Consider the following 21,466-nt stretch of genomic DNA (forward strand, 5'->3'; position numbering starts at 1 on the left):
ATCACAAAAAGTAGTACAGCAACTATTTTTTTTAAATCAATGCAGCGTCGCATCGATTAGGACAGTGCCAGTGCCGCCGATTTGACAAATCGTACCAATGTGAACCAGGGCTTTGATATAAGTGGATGTAAACCCTCCATACACCCAGTGAAGTGAACAGCCTCAGATGATACACAGAGATTAACTAAATATCCCCACATAGGTTTTATATGTATATCTGCTGTCTTCACATTTATATACTGTTTAGAAAGTTGAGATCCTGTTAGGAGATTTTCTCTTCCTGGTTAACACAGAGTGTGATGTCTGGGCATACAGTCAAGATAGCAAACATTGCTGATTGGAGGAAAGGCACACACCCCCTCTCATCATAGGCAGAGACTCTCAGAGCTGTTTTGTAATAGGAGCTGCCCTCTGCTAATCCATTTTAGCAACCTCCTTTGACAAAAGATTCAGGCTGCATTTTTCTAAAAAGTCAAAAAATATGTCAGGAGTTCTCAGGCTGATAACAGAGGAACCATTCAGAAGAGAGCTATATAAGACTTAGCTAATTGAAAAGAGATAACAAAATACTGCAGATATATGTGCTCAACCAAAATTTCATGAATCGGGTTTACATCCACTTTAAAAAAACAGAGCCATTAGTAAATACCGAGATACAGGCTCAATTTTTGGCCCTTTTTAATATAGAAAAAAAGGTAAAAAGTAATTATTAAACCACATTCACTAAGCTCTGGGGGAAATAAGTGCTATAGCACTTGCAGAGTGCAACTGCGCTTCCAAAGTGTACAGTCTATTTGCCCTTTTTGCCTAAAACCGCCCCAATGTCTAACTATTTTTTATCAATTGAGGACTAACAGAACCCACAGTTCCTAATGGCAGTAGACACATATGAGGTCTGGAACCTGCTACCAGAGTTTTATATGAAAAATAACCACCCAGGGAACCAAAGAAATCTAGAATAATAGTATGTGGATGAAAGAGTTGTTCCATTCAGGCCTGATATTTCAGGCATAAGAAGGTGTAAGCAGAAAAAAAAAACACTCTGCACATTTGGGACCTTGATGGTCAGATTTCTTCACCCAAATTCCCAGCTCCACCCATCTGGCCTGATCACTTGTAATGGTTTTTATTATCTATTTTATTTGCCATTATAGTGTAGAAGGCTGATGCCGCATACACACGATCATTTTTCGGGTTGTAAAAAACAAAGTTTTTCAGGCTCAAGAAAAAACAACGTTTTTTTCAACTTGATCATTAAAAACGGTCTTGCCTACACACAATCGTGAAAAAAAAATGCTCTAGCAAAGCGCAGTGACGTACAACACGTACGACGGCACTATAAAGGGGAAGTACCATTCGGATGGCGCCACCCTTGGGGCTGCTTTAGCTGATTTCATGTTAGTAAAAGACAATTTGTGCTTTTCTGTCTGTTACAGCGTGATGAATGTGCTTACTCCATTCCGAACGGTAGTTTTACCAGAACAAGTGCTCCCGTCTCATAACTTGCTTCTGAGCATGCGCGGATTTTTCACGTCGTTAAAGCCCACACACGACCATTTTTTACAACCCGAAAAAACGGCAACGTTAAAAAACATCGTGAAAAAATAGAGCATGTTAGAAAAAAAAATTGCCAGTTTTTCAGAACCCGAAAAATGCTCTGAAGCCCACACACGATCGTTTTTATTGACATTAAAAAAAAAAAACACGTAATTTTTTTAGAACCCAAAAAACGGTCGTGTGTACGCGGCATAATAGTACTTTGCGGCAGCTCTAGGAAATAAATATGGGAGACTTAAGCTGTTGCCCCCCCGCCAAATAAAAGGATATTTAGCCTACAACTACCACCCATAACAGAAATACTAGTAATCAGTATACTGACAGCCATCAAAGACAGGAATCAATACCATGAAAATGAGTGAACGTGTATTAGAACATTGCTGCCACAGCGGTGCCACATAACAGCAGCACCTTGCCAGCTAAAACAACATGACTATGAGCTGACAGCATGTGACATATACAGTATTCTATATTTCCCAGTTTAGGTGCTATGATATCAACAGTGTGTGTTTTTCAGACCTCCAGGCAGTCACATTGGAAAACGCACTAATAACGCTGTAAAATAAACATGCTATTTTTTTCACCAGGAAACACAAACTGTTATGAGAAGTAGTTTGGAAGACATTGTTCTAGTTAGTTCATGGTTAGAGATACTTAGCACAGGACCTGTGGCAAAGAAAAAGTTAACATTTACCAATCAGATTCAGACATATATACGATATTACTGCACGTTCTCAGACATAAAGTAGAACAAATGATTAAAACAATAAAACAAGTCAACTTAACAATGTGATCCGTTAATGCCGATATGCACAAATGCCATGTCATAAAAATACAGCACAAAGCTGTCATTTATGTAAATGTTATTTGGCACAACAGTTATGGAAAAATATTAATTTCCTATAACTGATCATCCAGGCCTCAATGTGTTATTTCCTGAGCTGCACCAGTGATCAGTTCAAACAATAAAAGGCACCGGATTTAATGGAATGTATTAACACAACTGCAATACTTACAGTCTGATAATCCGTGCCATTGCTCTGCACTGTTCAACTTCTCTAGTGTTTTCGCAACTCAGTACAGTATTAGTAACGGCACTGCATCAACCCACCCCCTGGGCACACGGGTCAAGCAACAACAAAACAGATTCAGTGGCTGCCCTTGAGTTACATTACCATCTTCTCATTGACGAGTGCTGAGGATTTCCCAGGCTGGTACTCATGAATGCTCCTTGGCTCCGCACGGTATTTTCTGGTGTCAACCTTCTTGTCTGGGGGATCCCAATCATTCCTGTGGACAAGGAAAGCAATTAAGCGTGAAAGCTCCTGGTTACCCAGGAAACACGTGTTGTGGATGGAAATATTCCGGAGCTGCTAATCCCGTGTCCAGCTATTCTCATCTCCAGGCAGGAAATGTACTCGCGATTCGGGGCGCTTTCCATCTGCTATAATGTACATGAGTTTTTATGAAAATCTCACTGTACATATTAGAACAGAAATAGAATCCAATCATCTGTTTCCTAGAGAACACAATTCATTACTTTGAACCCGCTCTGAACGCGCAGGCAGATAAGCAGATGTTTCTTGTTGTGTTCCTAGGAAACTTCTCCTTGGTGAAGGGCCAGGACATACAAGGACTGGGAGAGGCCCTATGTAACCCTTTCCAAGGCCTGCCCAACAGCTAGTATGTCATACTCATTCATTTCCAGACGGAGGATGGTTTAAATGTACTTTATGAAACAAGACATGTGGCAGAAGGATGACACAACTTATGTACCAGCTAGGAAAGACCACTAATGAACACATTTGCTGGCAAATTATAAAGATTTGCTAGCAGGACTTAAAGACGTGTACCTAAAGAAGATCATTATGAGATGATCTGTCCTAGGCTCTACTGGCAGAATGACAATATATTAACTTTTCCCAGGAGGCTAGAAGGAACTTCATCTGGCTGAAGACAGTTCTGGCGCAAACTGTATAACAGAATTTTGCCATTGAGTCTCCCGTAAAGAATTATTATGTGGGATGTCAAGATTTTATGAAGTCTACTGCTGGCAAAACAAGCAGCCAGTTATTAAAAATCCTTGTCACGACTTAATTAAGAAAACAAAAATACTTGCTTATACACAGTTTAGAGATGAGAATTTGAAGAAGCAAATTCATTGGCGAGTTCTGCACTGTAACATAAAATTATTTTTTACAGTTTACATTTTTAGAACGAGGGACCTAGTTATAAAGCAGCATTATGGTCTAATTATGGTCATGATACTGCTTTAAAAAAACAAACAAAGACATTTATAAAGCACATTGCCATGCTTTACAACTGTGATTAAAGGGGTTGTAAAGTTTTTTTTAAATAAAAACAACAAATATGTTATACTTATCTGCTCTGTGCAAGGGTTTTGCACAGATCAGGCCTGATCCTCCGCTTCTGGGAAGCCCCTCCGGCGCTCCGCCCCTTCATCGGATGCCCCCACTGAAAACTGCTTTCCCTGGGGGCACCCGTGCAGGCTTGCTCCATAGTTCAGCTGCTGCATCCATTGACACAGACAGTCGGACTCGGCCCCACCCTCCGCATCACTGGATTTGATTGGCAGGTGTGGGAGCCAATTGCCCCTGCTGCGATCAATCTATCTAATGAAGAGAGAGACAGCGGCTGGAGCCACTGGGCTCATGCACATCCCTGGATTGGATTGGGCTTAGGTAAAAAAAGGGGGGGGGTTGGTCTGGGGGCAGTTGCAGCAAAAACGTTTTTTCGCCTTATTGCATAGAATGCATTAAGGTCAAAAACCTTGAGACTTTACAATCACTTTAATGCTTTCCTTGGTTCTGTACGCCAAAGCACTTTGTATCCTATACATTTCAATCAATTATTATTAAATTACAGGTACTTATATAACGCTGTTAATTTACGCAGCGCTTTACATATATACCATAAATTCACATCAAACCCTATCATCAATTATACATACATTTACTAGGGCCAATTTAGACAGGATCCAATTAACCTACCAGCATGACATGGACAATTACTCAGTAGAGTAACCAAAAGTTGAACTTTCAAGGCAAGGAAACAATAGAGATAGCGAAAAAAAATCATATATTTTTAATGAAAAGAGAATACAATATTAACATGATGTTCAAGAATTAAAAACCCATATAAGATGATACATTGTATACATTCATTCCCTTGTACGTCTACGCGTTTCGCCGCAAGGCTTTTTCAGGACGGACAAAGTAACAAGAATGGAGAAACAAGTCTCACTATCAGCAATGATATATGTTTGAGTTAAAAGACAAGTGACATATTAAAAATTGTACATGATGTTCTTACAGTTAAAAAGGCATGTATTCAAATGTCTTAGGAGCAGCCGACTGAATCAAACTAAGATCATGTACAATTTTTCATTTTTAGTATAACGGCTAAGCATTCTACATTTTCTTCATTATCGAGAAGCTATTTTTTTTTTTTATAAATATTCATAAAGCGCCTCACCTTTCATGGCTTGGTTTAAGGGAGGAGGAGCGGGTTGGGAGAGGTAAGGTGACAGACCTGCGGACACTATTCTCCATGTCAATATGATCCATCTCACTCCTGGAACGTGGCACAGAGGGCTGTGATTTTCCTGGATATTACAGGCCAGAACTAAGAGTCAAATCATGTATTGCCACAAACACATAACTGGTGATACTAAATCATTTTTCATAATTATACATACAACCCCAATTCCCAAAAAGTTGGGACACTGTATAAAATCTACATAAAAATAGAATGCAATGATTTGCAAATCTCATAAACCCATATTTTATTCACTATAGAAAATAGGAAACATGTCAAATGTTTAAACTGACAAAATGTATAATTTTAAGAGAAAAATAGGGTAATTTTAAAATTGATGGGAGCAACTTGTCTCCAAAAAGTGGGACAGGGCCGGGTTTACCATCCCCTCTTCTTTAAACAACACTGGAGACCAGTTGTTGGAGTTTTGGTAGAGGAATGTTGTCCCATACTTGTCCGATATACTGTAGGGTTCTAACGGCTCAACAGTCCTGGGTCATCTTTGTCGTACTTTTCATTTCAAGTGGCCCCAAATAATTGCCATTGGAGAAAGTTCTGGACTGCAGGCAGGCCAGTTAAGCACCTGGACTCTTCTACTATGAAGCCATGCTGTTGCATTGTCCTGCTGAAATATGCAAGGCCTCCCCTGAAAAAGATAACATCTGGATGGAAGCATATGCTGCTCTAAAACCTGGATATATCTTTCAGCATTGATGGTGCCTTGCCAAATGTGCAAGCTGCCCATTCCATACGCACTAATGCACCCCCATACCATCAGAGATGCATTTTTTTTTTAACTGAGTGCTGATAACAAGCCGGAAGGTCCCTCTCCTCTTTAGTCCGGTGGACGTGGTGCCCACGCTTGCCAAAAATAATTCATCTGACCGCAAAACAGTTTTCCACTTTGCAACAGACCATTTTAAATGGCCCTGTGTCAGGGTACCATCCAGAACGGAAGTGCTCGAAGGCCTGGCATTCCTGCCAGTACCTTGCATGGCCAAAGGAATTTGCACTGCTGCATAACAAATGCACAGATGCACACAAAAATGCACATTTGCACACGCATCACGCAGGCGCGCTACCGTGCACACTCCCAACATCTGGAACTTAGCCACAAGGGAAGCCCTCTCTCTATTGGCCTCCAGCACCAGGTACGTGATACCCTGAGAAATCTGCGTTTCTGGATTATGTCTAGATATGGCTTCTTCTTTGCATGGTAGAGCTATACCATGCAGCGATGTCCATCAGATAATCATGCCTGTTTTTAATACAGCGCCGTATGAGTGCCCAAAGATCACAGGCATCCAATGATACATTTTCTAAGTTTAAACATTTTATATGTTTTCTATTTTATATCGTGCATAAAATATGGGTTTATGAGATTTGCATCACTAAATTCTGTTTGTATGTACCTCTTACACAGCGTCCCAATTTTTTTTTGGAATTGTAGATATATCTTACACTATACTTTACCCATGACCTTCTTAAAGAAAACCTGTCATTAGAGAAATAAGTAGGTTACCGAGGATCTCTCATTCTCAAAATAGTAGTTGACTTGCTGTCACTTTGGTACTTTGTCTTTAAAACAGAGTCACGTACCCAGAACAAGTATGGAGTTAAGGCATTCCAAGTTTTATATGCTTGTTACATATCTGTGACTCAAATACTGAAGCCAAACCTACCATTTTCAGAAAGATCAGATCAACCATTCAGTCCACATAATCTTGTTACAACAGGTATATTCTAAGGAGAATATAACGGGAACTGCATATTTGTATACAGTGTCAGATTTAAAAAAACAGAGGCACTGACCCTGAAGAGCTTTCAGTGAGTGGTCTATAGCCAGTGCAGCAAGAATCCCATACAAGCTTACTGACACGATACAGGAATTCTAAGTGCTCCATCAATGGTACTAAAATGGTGTCAGAGCTTAAAATAGAATATAAACCCCATTGATGAGAATGTTTCCATTGTTTTTCAGAACTACAATATATATATATATATATATATATATATATATATATATATATATATATATATATATATATATATATATATATATATATATAAAGATAAGCTTGATAAATATAGTCCTAGTTCTTTTCAGAATAAGTAATGTTTTTTTGTTCAGTTCTTATGCTGTTTAATGATCCAGATATAATTTTTGCCAAGTGCTTTGCTTGCATGCAAGATTCTGTACTTTTGACTAGCTAGATGATACTTTAAATTTGACTTTGGGAAGGGTAACTCGTTAGGGCAAAGTACAATAAACCATAGCAACCAATCTGAATGAGTCTATCATCTGACTTCGGTAAACTAAATCCTGATTTGTTGCTATGTGTTAGTGCCTTTGTACTCCCCTTATGAATAACCCTATGTTAGTTAAAATGTGATAATAATTCTCTCTATGTAGCAGGGGTGTCACAATCTTCGTATATGGAGAACTTAGAAAAGCAGTATGCACACTATTTCAGCATTTGATTTGTGATACAAGTCCATGGTCATAAAGGGCAAGTTTTATTTTTTAAGTTTTAGATTTGTATACAGTACTAGAAAACAACAACATAAGCAAAAAATGTTAGTTGCCTTTATAAAAGAATGTTGTTGACTGGCAGTGCCACCTATTGGTTGTGCAATGTAGTGCAACACACTCTACAAAAAAGCTTTACCATAGAAATCTGGGGTCAGCAATTGACAACTTGTTTTTTAAATGCTGAAACTCCAGGCTGTTAGGCCTCGTACACACGATAGGTTAACCAGAGGACAACGGTCTGACGAACCGTTTTCATCGGTCAAAACTGATCGTGTGGGGGCCCCATAGGTTCGGTTAAAAAAATGCAAACTTGCTTTAAAATTTAACCGATGGATTGCTAACCGATAGGTCAAAACTGATCGTTAGTATGCAAAGCCATAGGTTAAAAACCTGCGCATGCTCAGAATCATGTCGACGCATGCTTGGAAGCATTGAACGTCGTTTTTTTTCAGCACGTCGTTGTGTTTTACGTCACCGCGTTCTGACACAATTGTTTTTTTTAACTGATGGTGTGTAGGCACGACGGACCATCAGTCAGCTTCATAGGTTAACCTAGGACAACAGACCTTCAGACCGTTGTCCTCTGGTTAACCCATCGTGTGTACGAGGCCTTAGTCTTATCCTCCCTTTATTACTTGGGATCAGTTGTCTGCTGTCTGGACTGCCTCAGAACCAGATCTGCTATGTCAGCTTTCTGTGCCTGATAAATAGTGCATGGAGAGGGGGTAACCCCATTTAAAGTTAAAAGAAAACTCTGTAAGAAGTCATGAAAGTGGGAATGGGGATACAGTTTGCGTATGCTCCTGCTAAATCACAGAACATGATCTAGTCATAAAAAAAAAAATGTAAAGCTTACCATCATCTTCTATATATGAATGTCGCCCATAATTTGGATAAGAATCTGAATCATCATCTAAAAATAAAAAAAGAACAGAAATGAAAAGCTTTTGACAGCGTTTTGACAAGAAAGAAGCTAATGAAAGGAATGAACGAATGTTTCCCCAGTTACCAATCAAATAAAACAGGCCTCTATCTATGTACTCTGCTATGGAAGGAGGATTTTTAGACTCAATAGTAGCTTTGGATCTCTACAATCGGCTTTTGATGAACATCTCCTATGTCATACATGCATATTGACATTACGATTCAATCATTTCAATCTCAATGACGATCCTTCTCATTTCTAGTTAGAGATTTGTAAATCACATTGACAGTCTCTATCCTTCAACTTTACTCTGCACCAATAAAATAAACATGGAAGCAGTACTAAGGAACCTGAGTAACAGTGCATTTAAAGACAAAGTTCACCTTGTGAAAAGAGAATAACTGCACTTAAGTTTGCAGGGAAAAACATTTGCATTATTTTTTCCCCCCAGAAACCTGCAAAACATTAGACCTGCTGCAGCACTAATATGTGTATTCTGTTCTATCCTCAGAATACAATAGAACAGTGGGAGAGATCACTGCATCACCATAGCTTGTGCTGATGTATTATTTTTGTTCAACCCACAGGTTGAACGAAAACAAATCTTTACTGTGTATAACCTGCTTTACACCAACGTTCTGCCCATACCTGTATAGGCTTTCTGTTAGACAGCTGGAGGAAGGGTCAATGAACTACAAAAGGGTGCTTATCAGCTCATTGAGAACTACAAGCCATGGTGGCAGACTTGTAGTTCATTCCTTCATTCACAGATTGCTGTACCCCAAACAGTCAAGCCGAATGTGACAATGACTACAAGAGGAACCCCCCACTGTCACAAAGGAGGGGGGTGAGGGGGAGGTGTTAGAGCATGTTACACTCTAAATATGGGTGCAACATACTCCAAAAGGTGAACATACCCTTCCCTGGGAGAATCCCCTCTCCTTCCTGATGATCTTATGCAAATACTGGATTTCTGAAAGTTTCCATTTGCATAGCACTAGGCACATTCCTTACCCCATATAAATTGTGCTCAGGCCTGGTAATTGGTCACTCCAGTGCTACGCATTGTGTAATGTTTTATCTGACCTCTGGAACGACTGAGGCCTGACAATTGGTAGCTCATGTGCCAAGCACAGCATAATGTCTTATCTGACCTCTCTATATATTAAGGGCTGGTGATTGTTCACCATGTTTTAGCTGGTTTCCAGGCCTGCCAATTGGTCACTCAAGTACCAAGCATTGTATAATACAGTGTTGCCAACCTACCAGATTGAAATTTACTGACACCCGAAATGTACTGGTACAGTCAAGTCTTTACTGGCATTTCCAAAAAGTTACAAAATTACAGTTGCAACTTTCAGTATTTACGTTACAAACAAGTACAATATGCAATTAGCAATGTGATTTAAAGGGGTGTTCCAGCCTTTTTTAAAGTTTATTAAAAGTCAGCAGCTACAAAAAGTGTAGCTGCTGGCTTTTAATAAACAGACACTTACCTGCTCCACGGCTCCAGCGACGCGCCGGCCGGGGCTCCGCTCCTCGCCCCCCCTCGCCGGCCGGCGTCTTCATTCCTAGTGTGGGCACCCGGCAGTGACAGCTTTCGGCTTCACGGCCGGGCACCCACTGCGCATGCACGAGCGGCACTGCGCATGCGCGAGCGGCGCCGTCCGATTGGACAGGCACTCGCCTACAGGGAGGGGCTGCAATAAGGCGATTAAGCTAATCGCCTTACCAGCCCCTCGGCGGAAGGAGGAAGTGGGACAGGAAGTCCCACTTCTCCTTAAGCCCCCACTCCCCCCCCCAAAAAAAAATGACATGCCAAATGTGGCATGTAAGGGGGCGAGGAGTCGGTTAAGCGGAAGTTCCATTTTTAGGTGGAACTCCGCTTTAAGGCAGATATTAAGGCAAAAAACATTTCTTATTTTATTATCAATATAGTAAGTAGCTCAGGGACCTGCACAGAGGATGATTACACCTCACCGACATGACCCCTCCTGAGCCACAGTGACAGTCTCTATCCACACCAGGTGATTCCTTCGGTCCACTCCAGTACAAACAGCACTGACAGTCCTGCTCCCGACTTGCCTTTCTTCTGTCCCCCAGACCCATACAGAAGGCTCCAGTCAATCCCCTCGGCTCCCTTGCACCATGACATCACACAACATGGTCAGATACACCTCCTGCTGCTGCCACCCGAACACACTGTAGCAGGCATTTGGATGGCTTCATTCAGCTCCGGACTGGAACTGCGCATGTGCAGTTCCGAGCCAAGCATCACAGCCATATTTTTTGCTGACAACCTATTCCTGTCATTTGCTGGCAGGAGAAAAGTGCCCATTTTACTGGCTGCCAGGAAAAAACCTGGGGGTTGGCAACACTGGCATAATACCTTATCTGGCCCATGAAGCAGTTCTATTTTAGTCTATATTTGACCTGTATAAACAATTAGGGCACGTGCCAAAACAAGAAATGTAAAGTGTATTGCAACTTGGCATGCAACAAATCCACAACATATGAGGGAAATTAAAGGAAGACACAGGCTTAACATGCAGTACACTGAAACCTGTTCATTAACAGTATAAACAGTATTTGTTGTCCTGGGAGCAAACCTGGCTGTTTTAGAAACATAATGTTGCAATATCTGATGTAACATCAGCAAACAAGAAATCTATTCATCATAAATGAGGAGCTTTTCTACTTGTTGCTTAATATACTGCCAAACTTTATACTTAAAGTTTAGCTTTAGGAAACATCTTAATTTAGAAAACTTAAAAACAAACTTAGTGCCAAAAAGTATTAAGGAATTCTTGTATGCTAGAACGTCCATGGTATTATATGGCATCATGGAAATATAGGCTTTTATTTTGTTATTCTGTTACCTACAGCACCCAATCACCTACACACAATCAATTCTCGAAAGCATATTACATGGTATTTTTTTACTAGTATGTGCTATTTTTTTATTTTTTATGGACAAATAAAGTTTTATTGCATTTACTGTATTACCATCTGTATTTACTGCATTCAGGCATATTATATTATTGATATTTGTGGTATTTTGTAAGTAAAAGATTATAACAACTTTTATTAACCATTCTTGGTAGATGACATAAAACTTTGTAAGATAACTATCTCTCATTAAAGTATGCATGTATTGCCCTTAAACATAAAACTACAGCTGTATAGAAAATACACACTTCACTTTCACAGCGGCCTTCTCCCACATTAAAACACCAGCCATAGGCATGTGCAGGGGGTGTTCCAGGTGTACACACCCTAATCACCCCCTATGCAGCGTAGATTTCTCCTGCTGCCTGGTCCCGCTTCCTTTTCTGAATGAGCACTGTAAGTGATTGGTACAGATGACTGTGTTTACTAGGCTTCAGTTTGTGAATGAACAGGAAGCTGCAGCAAAGGGGGCTGGGGTATCTCTGTCCTCAGCCATTTTCTCTGTTGCAAAAGTGAGAAATCAGGGGTCTGTTTTGACCCCTGATATTTCACCAAAGCCCTAGTAGGGCTCATAAAAGAATTATAAATAAAAAAGATTGTAAAAAAATGTAATAAAAAAAAAAAAAAAAAAAACTACCGACACTGCCCTACTGACACCATCCATGTTTTAATACATAAATGTGTGTGACTGTGTGTAATATATATATATATATATATATATATATATATATATATATATATATATATATATATATATATATATTACATACATATACACACACACACACACGTGTTTGAGCTTTGGGGTGCACGCCCTAATGCAATAGTCTGCGCATGCCAATGGCACCAGCAGGGCACCTACAGTTCGTAAACAAATCACAGCTTTCTGTATATCAGCATTTGCACACACGAGACCTCACCCCTCAGCCTCCATTAAGTCACCCAGACTCCAAGTATGGATTGCTGGGGTGGGAAAGGTTGTACCAATATTTCCATACCTGGAAGCTCATATTTTAAATTTATAGCAGCTTGTATTAAAAAAAAGAAAAAAAAAAGAAAAAAGGAAAAACATTCCTCACACTGCTCCTTCACCGCAGCTCACTGCAAATAAAACAGACAGCTGTCCACACGGTATAACAACGCATTTAGTGTATGGACAGTGTAAACAAGCACTAACAATTGCTGCAATATATAGACACAATTTAACAATTTATCAGCTAACCTGTAGTTTAATGGGGTTAATTTACGAATGGAAAACAGAGTTGCAAGGAAAGTTGCACTTTACAGTGCTTAGTGAATGAGGTGAAGGTCTGTTGAGTTCCATCATCTAATCATGCATAAACAAAAATTATTATTTTTTTAAATCATTTTCTTTGCAAGTTCACTAAGCTCTGGGGAAAATTAGCTTAAAGGGGTTGTAACCCCTCAAGGTTTTTCACCTTGATGCATTCTGGTGAAAAACCCTTTGTAGTGCAGCAGCCCCCCAGAGCCCGACTTTTACTTATCTGAATCCGATCGTTCCAGTGACGGGGACGAGCAGAGCAGCTCCAGCTGATGTCTCGGGTCCTCATTGGCTGGACTGATAACAGCAGGAGGATTGGCTCACGCTGCTGTCAATCAAAGCAAGTGACACGGGAGCTGGGGGCGGGGCCTGCTGTCAGTGGACACAGCTGAAGCAGGTCCACACGAGTGCCCCCAGGGAACGCAGGTCTCTGTGGGGGCACTCAAGAAGGGGAGGAGCCAGGAGCACTGCTGGGGGACCCCTGAAGAGGAGGATCTGGGCAAGTATAACATGTTTGTTATTTTTTTCTTTTTAAAGTGCACTTTTGATTTATGGAAAGTGAGTTACCGCTCCAGGTGGGTCTGCTTGGTGATTAGCCTCCTCTCAGAAACCACAAGTGCTGACAATGCATATAGCAAAAGAATGAGGAAAAATCTTGGACAGCCGCACTTCGAAAAAATCTTGGACAACCGCACTTCGAAAAAATCTCTTGGTTGCCTTTATTGGTAAAACAGGATAAAAACACTACAAGCCACAGCAAAAATAGGACCCCCATTGACGCGTTTCACACTAAAATCTAGTGCTTAGTCATAGTCTAGATTTTAGTGTGAAACGCGTCAGAGGTGTGTCCCATTTTTGCTGTGGCTTGTAGTGTTTTTATCCTGACTTACCAATAAAGGCAACCAAGAGATTTTTTCGAAGTGCGGCTGTCCAAGATATTTCCTCATTCTTTCACTTTTGATTTATCAATGGCTAAAAAGGGATTGCCAAATCTGGAAATGCTCACTGTAAAAATGCAAAGATGCATCAAGTATAAACTGGGTTATTCACTAGATACAATAATTATTAATTTGGATGCCATAACATTAGATTATAGCAAAAGTTGGTAAATACAATGGCACGACTTTTAGTGTTAATTCACAGCAAACAAAAGCAGAAACACCACTGCATGTCCAGGCCCAAATCTGCTTTGGGTTAAAATTAGTACAAAAGTGCAGATAAATTAATACAAAAGAGCTGAACAGCCTCAAAGCAAAGTACAGTACTGTATGTACATCATATCTGATTGCGATCTTTCCAATTACCTTCGGAGCAAGGGCTAGGAGTAGAGACAGGAAACTGGTAGGTGGGAGTGTAAGGATTGAATTCTGCAGCAGAGAAAAGCAGCACAGAAAAGCAGAGGACGTTCAGCATATCTATGGTTATTTCTAAACGTCAGCAATGTAACTTCTAGCGCACTACTGAACAACACCCAACACACAGCTAGCAGTTCCTGCACCCTGGAAGATGCAGTCTCGTAGTTTATGAAGACTACTTCAGCTGTAATACTGTTCTGAATGCCGAACATCTTTTAAAGGGAAACTATAGGAAATTTTTGGAGTTATCTGAAAACTACAATATTACTTACAGTTATGTATGGTTGCTATTCCATTGTTTGAAGAATATATTTTATATAGATATTGAAAACTATCAGGGAATGCAATTAGCATCCCTGCCAAAGGACTGATGAAATAAGATCAAGTAGCCACATAGAATGTCTACTGCTGCTAGTCTGGATGATGAACTTGCACCAGAACAAAGGCTTGGCAAAACAATTTAGTAAGGAAGGAAGCATTTTATGTCATGGCTGCTTCATGTTAACATACATACAAATTATGTATAGATAGGTTTTTTATAAGATTAACATACAACGTACATTGATAAGATATTATGGTAATCATAATCACAGATATGTCATAACATGCTTTAAGAAGCCTATAGATTCCCTTTAAATGTGTTGGGGCCATATAATATAATACTGTTAAAATGGAAGCACTTTTTTTGTACACTTGGGTTAAGCAAGCAGAGTAAATGTTGCATTACATCTCTAAATATGACATCAGAACACATGTCCACTCTCAAGCCAGTCTGATGATACCTTCTGTTTTAGGCTTGACCTCAGGTAGCTCAGGAAATGCATATGTTGGGGTATAAGGGTTTTCTTCAGTAGAGTCTAACAAGAGCAGTGAAAGTTAGAGAATTTGTCTAAGTTTTACGTAAAAGGGGAAAAAATAGTATGAGACAGAAACAGCTTTTACGTTTTACTCTAATTTAGTTCCATGGTTCACTCTACTGGCATATTTACAGAGGCAGTAGCGATATGGCAGAGATAGCTGCAGTAACTATAATAGTATGAGAAGTCAGAGTGAGGAGCAAAATAAATAAAATAAAGTGATAATTGTGATTGGATTACCACTTTTTAAATCTTCCTGCAGTTTTATTTATTTACTTTCATATTCTTCCTATTAACAATTGTGGCTGCCAAGTATGGCCATAACGATTGTTATGCAATTTGACAAAGGGTGTTAAAAATGTGCACCACCAATGCTCACAGAAAGTACCAAAAAGTATCTGTGTGTAATAACATTTGCTGACCACACAAACAATTCTTAGATCTGTTGTATTGCTCACTTTTAATCACATTTAAAAGATAACAAAACCAAAGAACATAAATGTTTTATCTCTCCATATGCCTCATGTAATGGAGATAAACAGAACCAGACATGGTTGAAGTCCATCCTTTGGTGGCAACCATGGCTCCCTCTAAATATAGTGGATGGGTGAGTGTAGCCATACAGAGATGGGGAGTGTGTTACTGCTGGATAATGAGGTGAAAATAAAGCAAAAGAAGCATGAAGAAAACTAATGCAACCACCAAATCTAAGGACTGATGAGGTGCAATGTATTACATTTTTGTTTTAGGACAAATCAACAAAAACTATCAATGAATGCTAAATTACATTGTGCTCATACTCACTCATCCACTAGCATTTGTTTTCCATAGACTGCAAAAAAAAACTGGTTGATCCTGCTGTTCACTGTCCCTCCCATCTTGTCTGTGTCTCCGCTGCCGACTCAGATTGTGTAAACCAGTTGTTGACACCTACTGAGCATGCTCCAGTTTACATTCCCTTCTAAGCTGTTCATTTGCTCCTTTATCTTATATGTGCAGCCCATATGAGTATAGAATCCCACATGTGGGCCTATTGTAAGTTAGTGAGGATGGGGGATACTCCTGTGTCAGCGTCACTGATAACTCTTGGGTCTGAGTCCACTCTGTGCCCTTTGGGCATGGAGTGGCAGGTGAATCATAATTCATGTATTACATGAGATTTGACATCACGGATAGTTCGTATTGCAGGATTTTGAGATTCTGCAAGATGTTGGATTGTTTTGGCGTGGATAGTGATTTACAGTATATTCCTTAAATGCCTGCAAAGAATATTCTATGACTCATTTCTAGCGACATGCTAATTGAATCAGGGATTGGAAGACATTCCATTGTCCTTGTGTAAAGGTGTTGTAACGACAGGTGTTAATCCCAGGTCTGCTCCCAGAACTCTAATTATGCATACTAAATACTGCTTACGTGTGAAAACACTGTCTAGAGCCTAGTGATGCTCAAGAGGTGTGAATAGGTGTCAAACTGTATGCGGAGACGGAGTGGGTGAAGGTGTTTTGTTGTTATGCTGTTGATTAAGGAATGTTAAGTAATTAGCCTTAGTGTGTGATTAGGGGGGTGGAGATCTCATTGTTGCTTTAATGCCATGTACTGTATATAAAGCTGAGAAGAAACCATTAAAGTGGATTACAATTGGAACAAGTACAGAGCTGTGTGTCTCGTCTTGATTCTGGGAAAATGGGATGCCTGCTGGTTTGTCTGTGTGTCAGATGAGCTGTTGTCGTGGATGGAAGGTCGTAAACGGTGGTGACCGTTACAGACACAAGCTGAAGGGTTGTAACACAGCCTGTGATTGGCAGAACCTTTTCCAGATCTTTTTATAGTGTGAACAAAGTGAAAGCTATTGTCAGGGAACCTAAACTTCACCTACACCAGGTTATTGCAAAAAAATAAAAATAAACAATTGCTTTGAAATATAGATTTGTATGAAGCTTTAAAACACTTTGTTGCTATTTTTTAATACTCTATTCCGAAAAGGCCTTTCAACGCATCAATCAACGCTGTGTAGACACAGATTCATACATCAGCAGAGTACTAGACACTCCTCCCTCAGAACTTTCCCCATCGACGGGAAAGACCTGGGAAACGTCATGTGACCCCACTAAACAATGATTAAAGAAGATGATTTTTTTTAAAAGAATAAATTAAATACAGTAGCATGATCTTTATACTTAAATGGAAGATATAATGGCAAGTAAACATTATATGTTTAATATCACTTTAACTTCCCTCTGTTGCCACAGAAAAAAAAGCAGGAGGGAGGACCTATTAATAAAATTCACAAAAATATTAATGACTGAAAAAACAAAGGCCAGAACATATTACTAGGACCATTTATTGGCTTTTTTAGCCTTATCTATTACAATCTGATTGACAAAAAAAAATATGTTACTTCAAATACTGTGGAGCACTAAAATAGCCTGCAGTATTTTCTTTGCAGGATATAGCAGTGTATAATTTACAACGACGTGGCAGCCCCTGACGTCCAAACACACATTTATTACTGGGAGTTATTTAATTGCATACAGATAAAGACTTCAAATTAATTATTTGTGCCAGAGATTACTGTGTAGAACACAACTGTGATTTATTAAGATAAGCGTACATTCTCTTAGTAATGGCTTGGTGCCTGCAAACTGTAAACTGTTTAACTGCAAACAGGCAGAATTAAAATACCATTAAATCACTAATGACCAAAATAACTACCATGTTAGTAAATACTTAGAGGTAAATTCTTCCTGACATCACAAGTACACAGCTATTAAAATGGATCATGCACAGAGACCAGCAGACATTTTATGGGCTGTCAACATAATTGGCGACGCTGCAATGATATTAATACAATAGAAAAACAAAATAACGTCACAGTAAAGAAGTGCACTATAGAATCCTTAAATACAATCAGACTTATTCAAATTTCAGTAGCTTGTACTAAACAATTTTTATAAACGTGACCACTCTAAACTAACTTTGGATACTTAGTGCCGGTTCACACAGGGGCAACCCGACTTACATCGCGACTTTGCAAGGCAACTTCAGCGCGACTTGGAGCAACTTGCAACGCAACTTAAAGTTGCCTCCAGAACAGGCGACTTTGGCTGTGGCCAATCACAGAATAATCAGCTCTTTGGGAGGGAGGGGTTTGCCTGAGTAAACTATTTTCTCTTTCTGGATGGTAATTCAGGTCAACACACTCACAGATTTGATGGATTCCAATCCCAGAGATCATGCCTTGCTCTCATGTGTTCATGTGTGCACATTAAGACCGCTCTCATTCACTTCAATTGAATTTCTCATGTCGCGCGACTTGGGGCAACACAAGTCGGATCCCAAGTCGCGGTAGTGTGAACCGGCACTAAGTGGAACTGTAGTTTTTAAAGTTTATCTTAACCCTAAAGTTTTTATTCTGCTCTCTATGTCCCATTGGTTAATTTTTTTTCCCTTTGTGCCTCGGAGACACAACAAGATGCAAGAGAAAATCTCTTCAAAATAAAGGGGAACACCCATTTTAGACATATGTCATCAAAACTGGTGTCCCCATGAGCAGATGTTCCCTTACCTCTTGTTTTTTTGACAACTATAACATTTTGGATTTGCCATTACTTTTTATTCTTGTAATAAATGATGACCAAGAGAAAAAAGGGGAACAGAAAATCTGGTTCTGATGGCAACTGAAAATTTTGGAATTTGCCATTACTTTCTGTCCTTGTGATAATGGTGATTAGGAGAAAAAGAAAATCTTATAGGGACACAGACAGCAAAAAATAAATAACTTTACCCCAAGGGGGTTATATAAATTTGTACCTGCAGACAGCACCTACATAAATGATAATATCCTAACAATCAGAAGCAAATTAGAATAATGAGTGAAATTTAGCAGACGTTCTGCTTGAATCTGGTGATTCAAACACCACTTTCCATCAAGTTGGCTTAGGAAAATGGTATTCATACAAAGTGATCAAAAGTTTCAACTCTAAATGGCTTCTCAAACATTGTACAACCCTGTCAGCCATATCAGCTACTCCAATGCTAGCTTTAATAGTGTAGAGCAGTGATATGGAATTAGCGGACCTCCAGCTGTAGCAGAACTACAAGTCACATGAGGCATAGCAAGACTGACAGCCACAAGCATGACACAGAGAGGCAGAGGCTTGATGGGACTTGTAGTTTTGCAACAGCTGGAGGTCCGCTAATTGCATATCCCTGGTTTTGCTCGTCGAGTTCCTTGTGAAGCCGCAGAGGATCTCGACGGGCCGAAATTTCCCATTGAACAACGAGGAAATAGAGAACATGTTCTCTATTTCCTCGCCGAGATCCTCGTCGGCTTCCTCGGCCAAAAGTGTACACCCGCCCGGGTTTCTCGGCAGAATTCAGCTCCGATCGAGTTTCTGGCTGAACTCTGCCGAGAAACTCGGTCGTGTGTACGGGGCCCCAGAGCGGAATCTATCTCGTTTGGTAGAAAGTTCTAAGCACTAGTCATTACCTCTGTTTAACTTGTGGATCTGCTTGAACATGGTCTTGTACCAGTCCTTTGATCTCTCTGTGTTCTGTAAAAAGAGGAAAAAAGTCAGTTTTTAGCAGAAGTTATGTAATTACATAAAACTTTCAAATAATACTGTATATATAACAAGCTATAACTGTGTAGATTGCCGCACTAAAATATGATAATGTACAAGGTGACTCAATTAAAATGAAACATAACATATAAAATATAGAACAAACACATGTGCATATATAAGTGAAAAAAAAGTTAAGATTAGGTCTTCCAAAACACTTTGCCGAAAGGGAGCGTTCAATCCACTTTGACAATCACCAAGTGAGCCTTCACCAACCACAAGCAATGGACTCTTACCAGAATATAAGGACTCCACTACATAAATTTTATGCCCCTGACAATGTCACATATGATGAACGCGTTGGGCGGAGCGAATGGACGTGATGTAGCCATGCCTACTTGAACTGGTAATTTTTGTGAAGCATATGTATGGAACCTTTATCATGCATCTTGGGATTGTTATGCATACAAATCGTATATTGTTTTTATCCAGGTTAGTAGTATTCATACTTTAAAGTGCAATATAATCGTTTAGACAGTTTTACACTATGTGGATTCTTCCATTTTGATTTTATGTGGAATTTCATGCATTTATGGTTGCCATCAATGATACCATTTATTGGATTCATGAGATATACTGCTGAACTCCAGCCTAACAATATGAACCGGGTCTCTGCTTGATGGGATTATCATATTTATGCGGATTTGACTCCCTATGAGTCCCTATGTTCTGGAAAGAGTCCATTGCTTGTGGTTGGTGAAAGCTCACGTGGTGATTGTCAAAGTGGATTAAACACTCCTTTTTGCAAAGTGTCACTGCAGTGTTTTGGAAGACCTAGTCTGGAGTTTTTTTCATGTGTATATATATATATATGTATATGTATGTGTATATATATATATATATATATATATATATATATATATATATATATATATATATATATATATATATATATATATATACACACACACACACACACGTGTTTGTTCTATTTTATATTTAATTTTAATAGAGTCATCTTGTACATTATCATATTTTACACAATTATCACTGTTGCATAGTTTGCCTGACAATTTTTTTGCAAACAGCTTTTTTTCTGTTGCCAGCGCATTTTCTATTATTGTTTTATGATATAACAAACTATAGCTTAAGACAAATTCCCCATACACAGAATTACTTAAGAGAAATTGTAATCCCTTAACGTACTCCAAATCCGTAAATCGTAGTATTCCACAGAATAAAAAATGGCTTCATCTTATGCCAGAAGTACACTGTACACAAGATTCAAATAGAGGACACTTTTTCCTGGCTGGCTTGGATATATCATACCAGCAGCATTTGCAGCCCTCATAGCAAAGCTGTTTATCCCACAAACCCAAGAAAAGTCATTCTAGTCTTCAACCACTAGGGTTCATGTACAAAGGCAGCAAACTCTGTAGACAGTCATATATTACATTCACATGGGAGTAAAAATCGACGCTTTTATAGGCTTCCAGAATATTTTTTTTATGCCTTTAAACTCAGTTCAGTAGTAGCCTGGTATCTGGTCATACACACTAGGCATTTAGATTTGTATTTTAACAGCAGTGTTAGAGGCAGAAAGTTTAAAACAAATGCCCCAACGCTTGGAGATGAAATGATGAGCATAATTTAAAGTAATTGTAAAACGTTTTTTGTTTTTTTTAAACAAACAAAACATGCCTATACTTACCGGATTTGTGCAATAGTTTTGCACAGAGCAGCCCTGATCCTCTTCTTCTCGAGTCCCCTGCCGTAACCCCAGAAACCCTTCTCTTTATCTGGTGATCTCACGGAATGCCGCTTTCCATGGGGTCACCTGTGCGTGCTCGCTCCCGAGTCCCACTGCTGTGTCGATTGACACAAG

The 21,466-nt window shown here is 39.4% G+C and overlaps 1 protein-coding gene across 38 annotated transcripts in view; it reads right to left on the reverse strand.

The window, feature by feature from the left end:
* The window catches only part of SORBS1 (sorbin and SH3 domain containing 1), a 469,099-nt gene that overhangs the window by 86,357 nt on the left and 361,276 nt on the right, over positions 1 to 21,466 (reverse strand). For 29 of the 38 annotated variants that reach the window (XM_040362222.1, XM_040362223.1, XM_040362225.1 and 26 more), the window contains 6 exons: positions 19,509 to 19,572; positions 14,942 to 15,016; positions 14,109 to 14,171; positions 8,505 to 8,561; positions 5,053 to 5,182; positions 2,733 to 2,847 (listed from right to left, as the gene is read on the reverse strand). In XM_040362222.1, the coding sequence (XP_040218156.1) occupies positions 2,733 to 2,847; positions 5,053 to 5,182; positions 8,505 to 8,561; positions 14,109 to 14,171; positions 14,942 to 15,016; positions 19,509 to 19,572 (504 nt within the window). The remainder of the gene's footprint in view (positions 1 to 2,732; positions 2,848 to 5,052; positions 5,183 to 8,504; positions 8,562 to 14,108; positions 14,172 to 14,941; positions 15,017 to 19,508; positions 19,573 to 21,466) is intronic. The other 9 variants (XM_040362230.1, XM_040362219.1, XM_040362216.1 and 6 more) reach the window with 2 other exon arrangements.

The sequence above is a fragment of the Rana temporaria genome, chromosome 8, assembly GCF_905171775.1.
Source record: "Rana temporaria chromosome 8, aRanTem1.1, whole genome shotgun sequence".
NCBI lineage: Eukaryota > Metazoa > Chordata > Amphibia > Anura > Ranidae > Rana > Rana temporaria.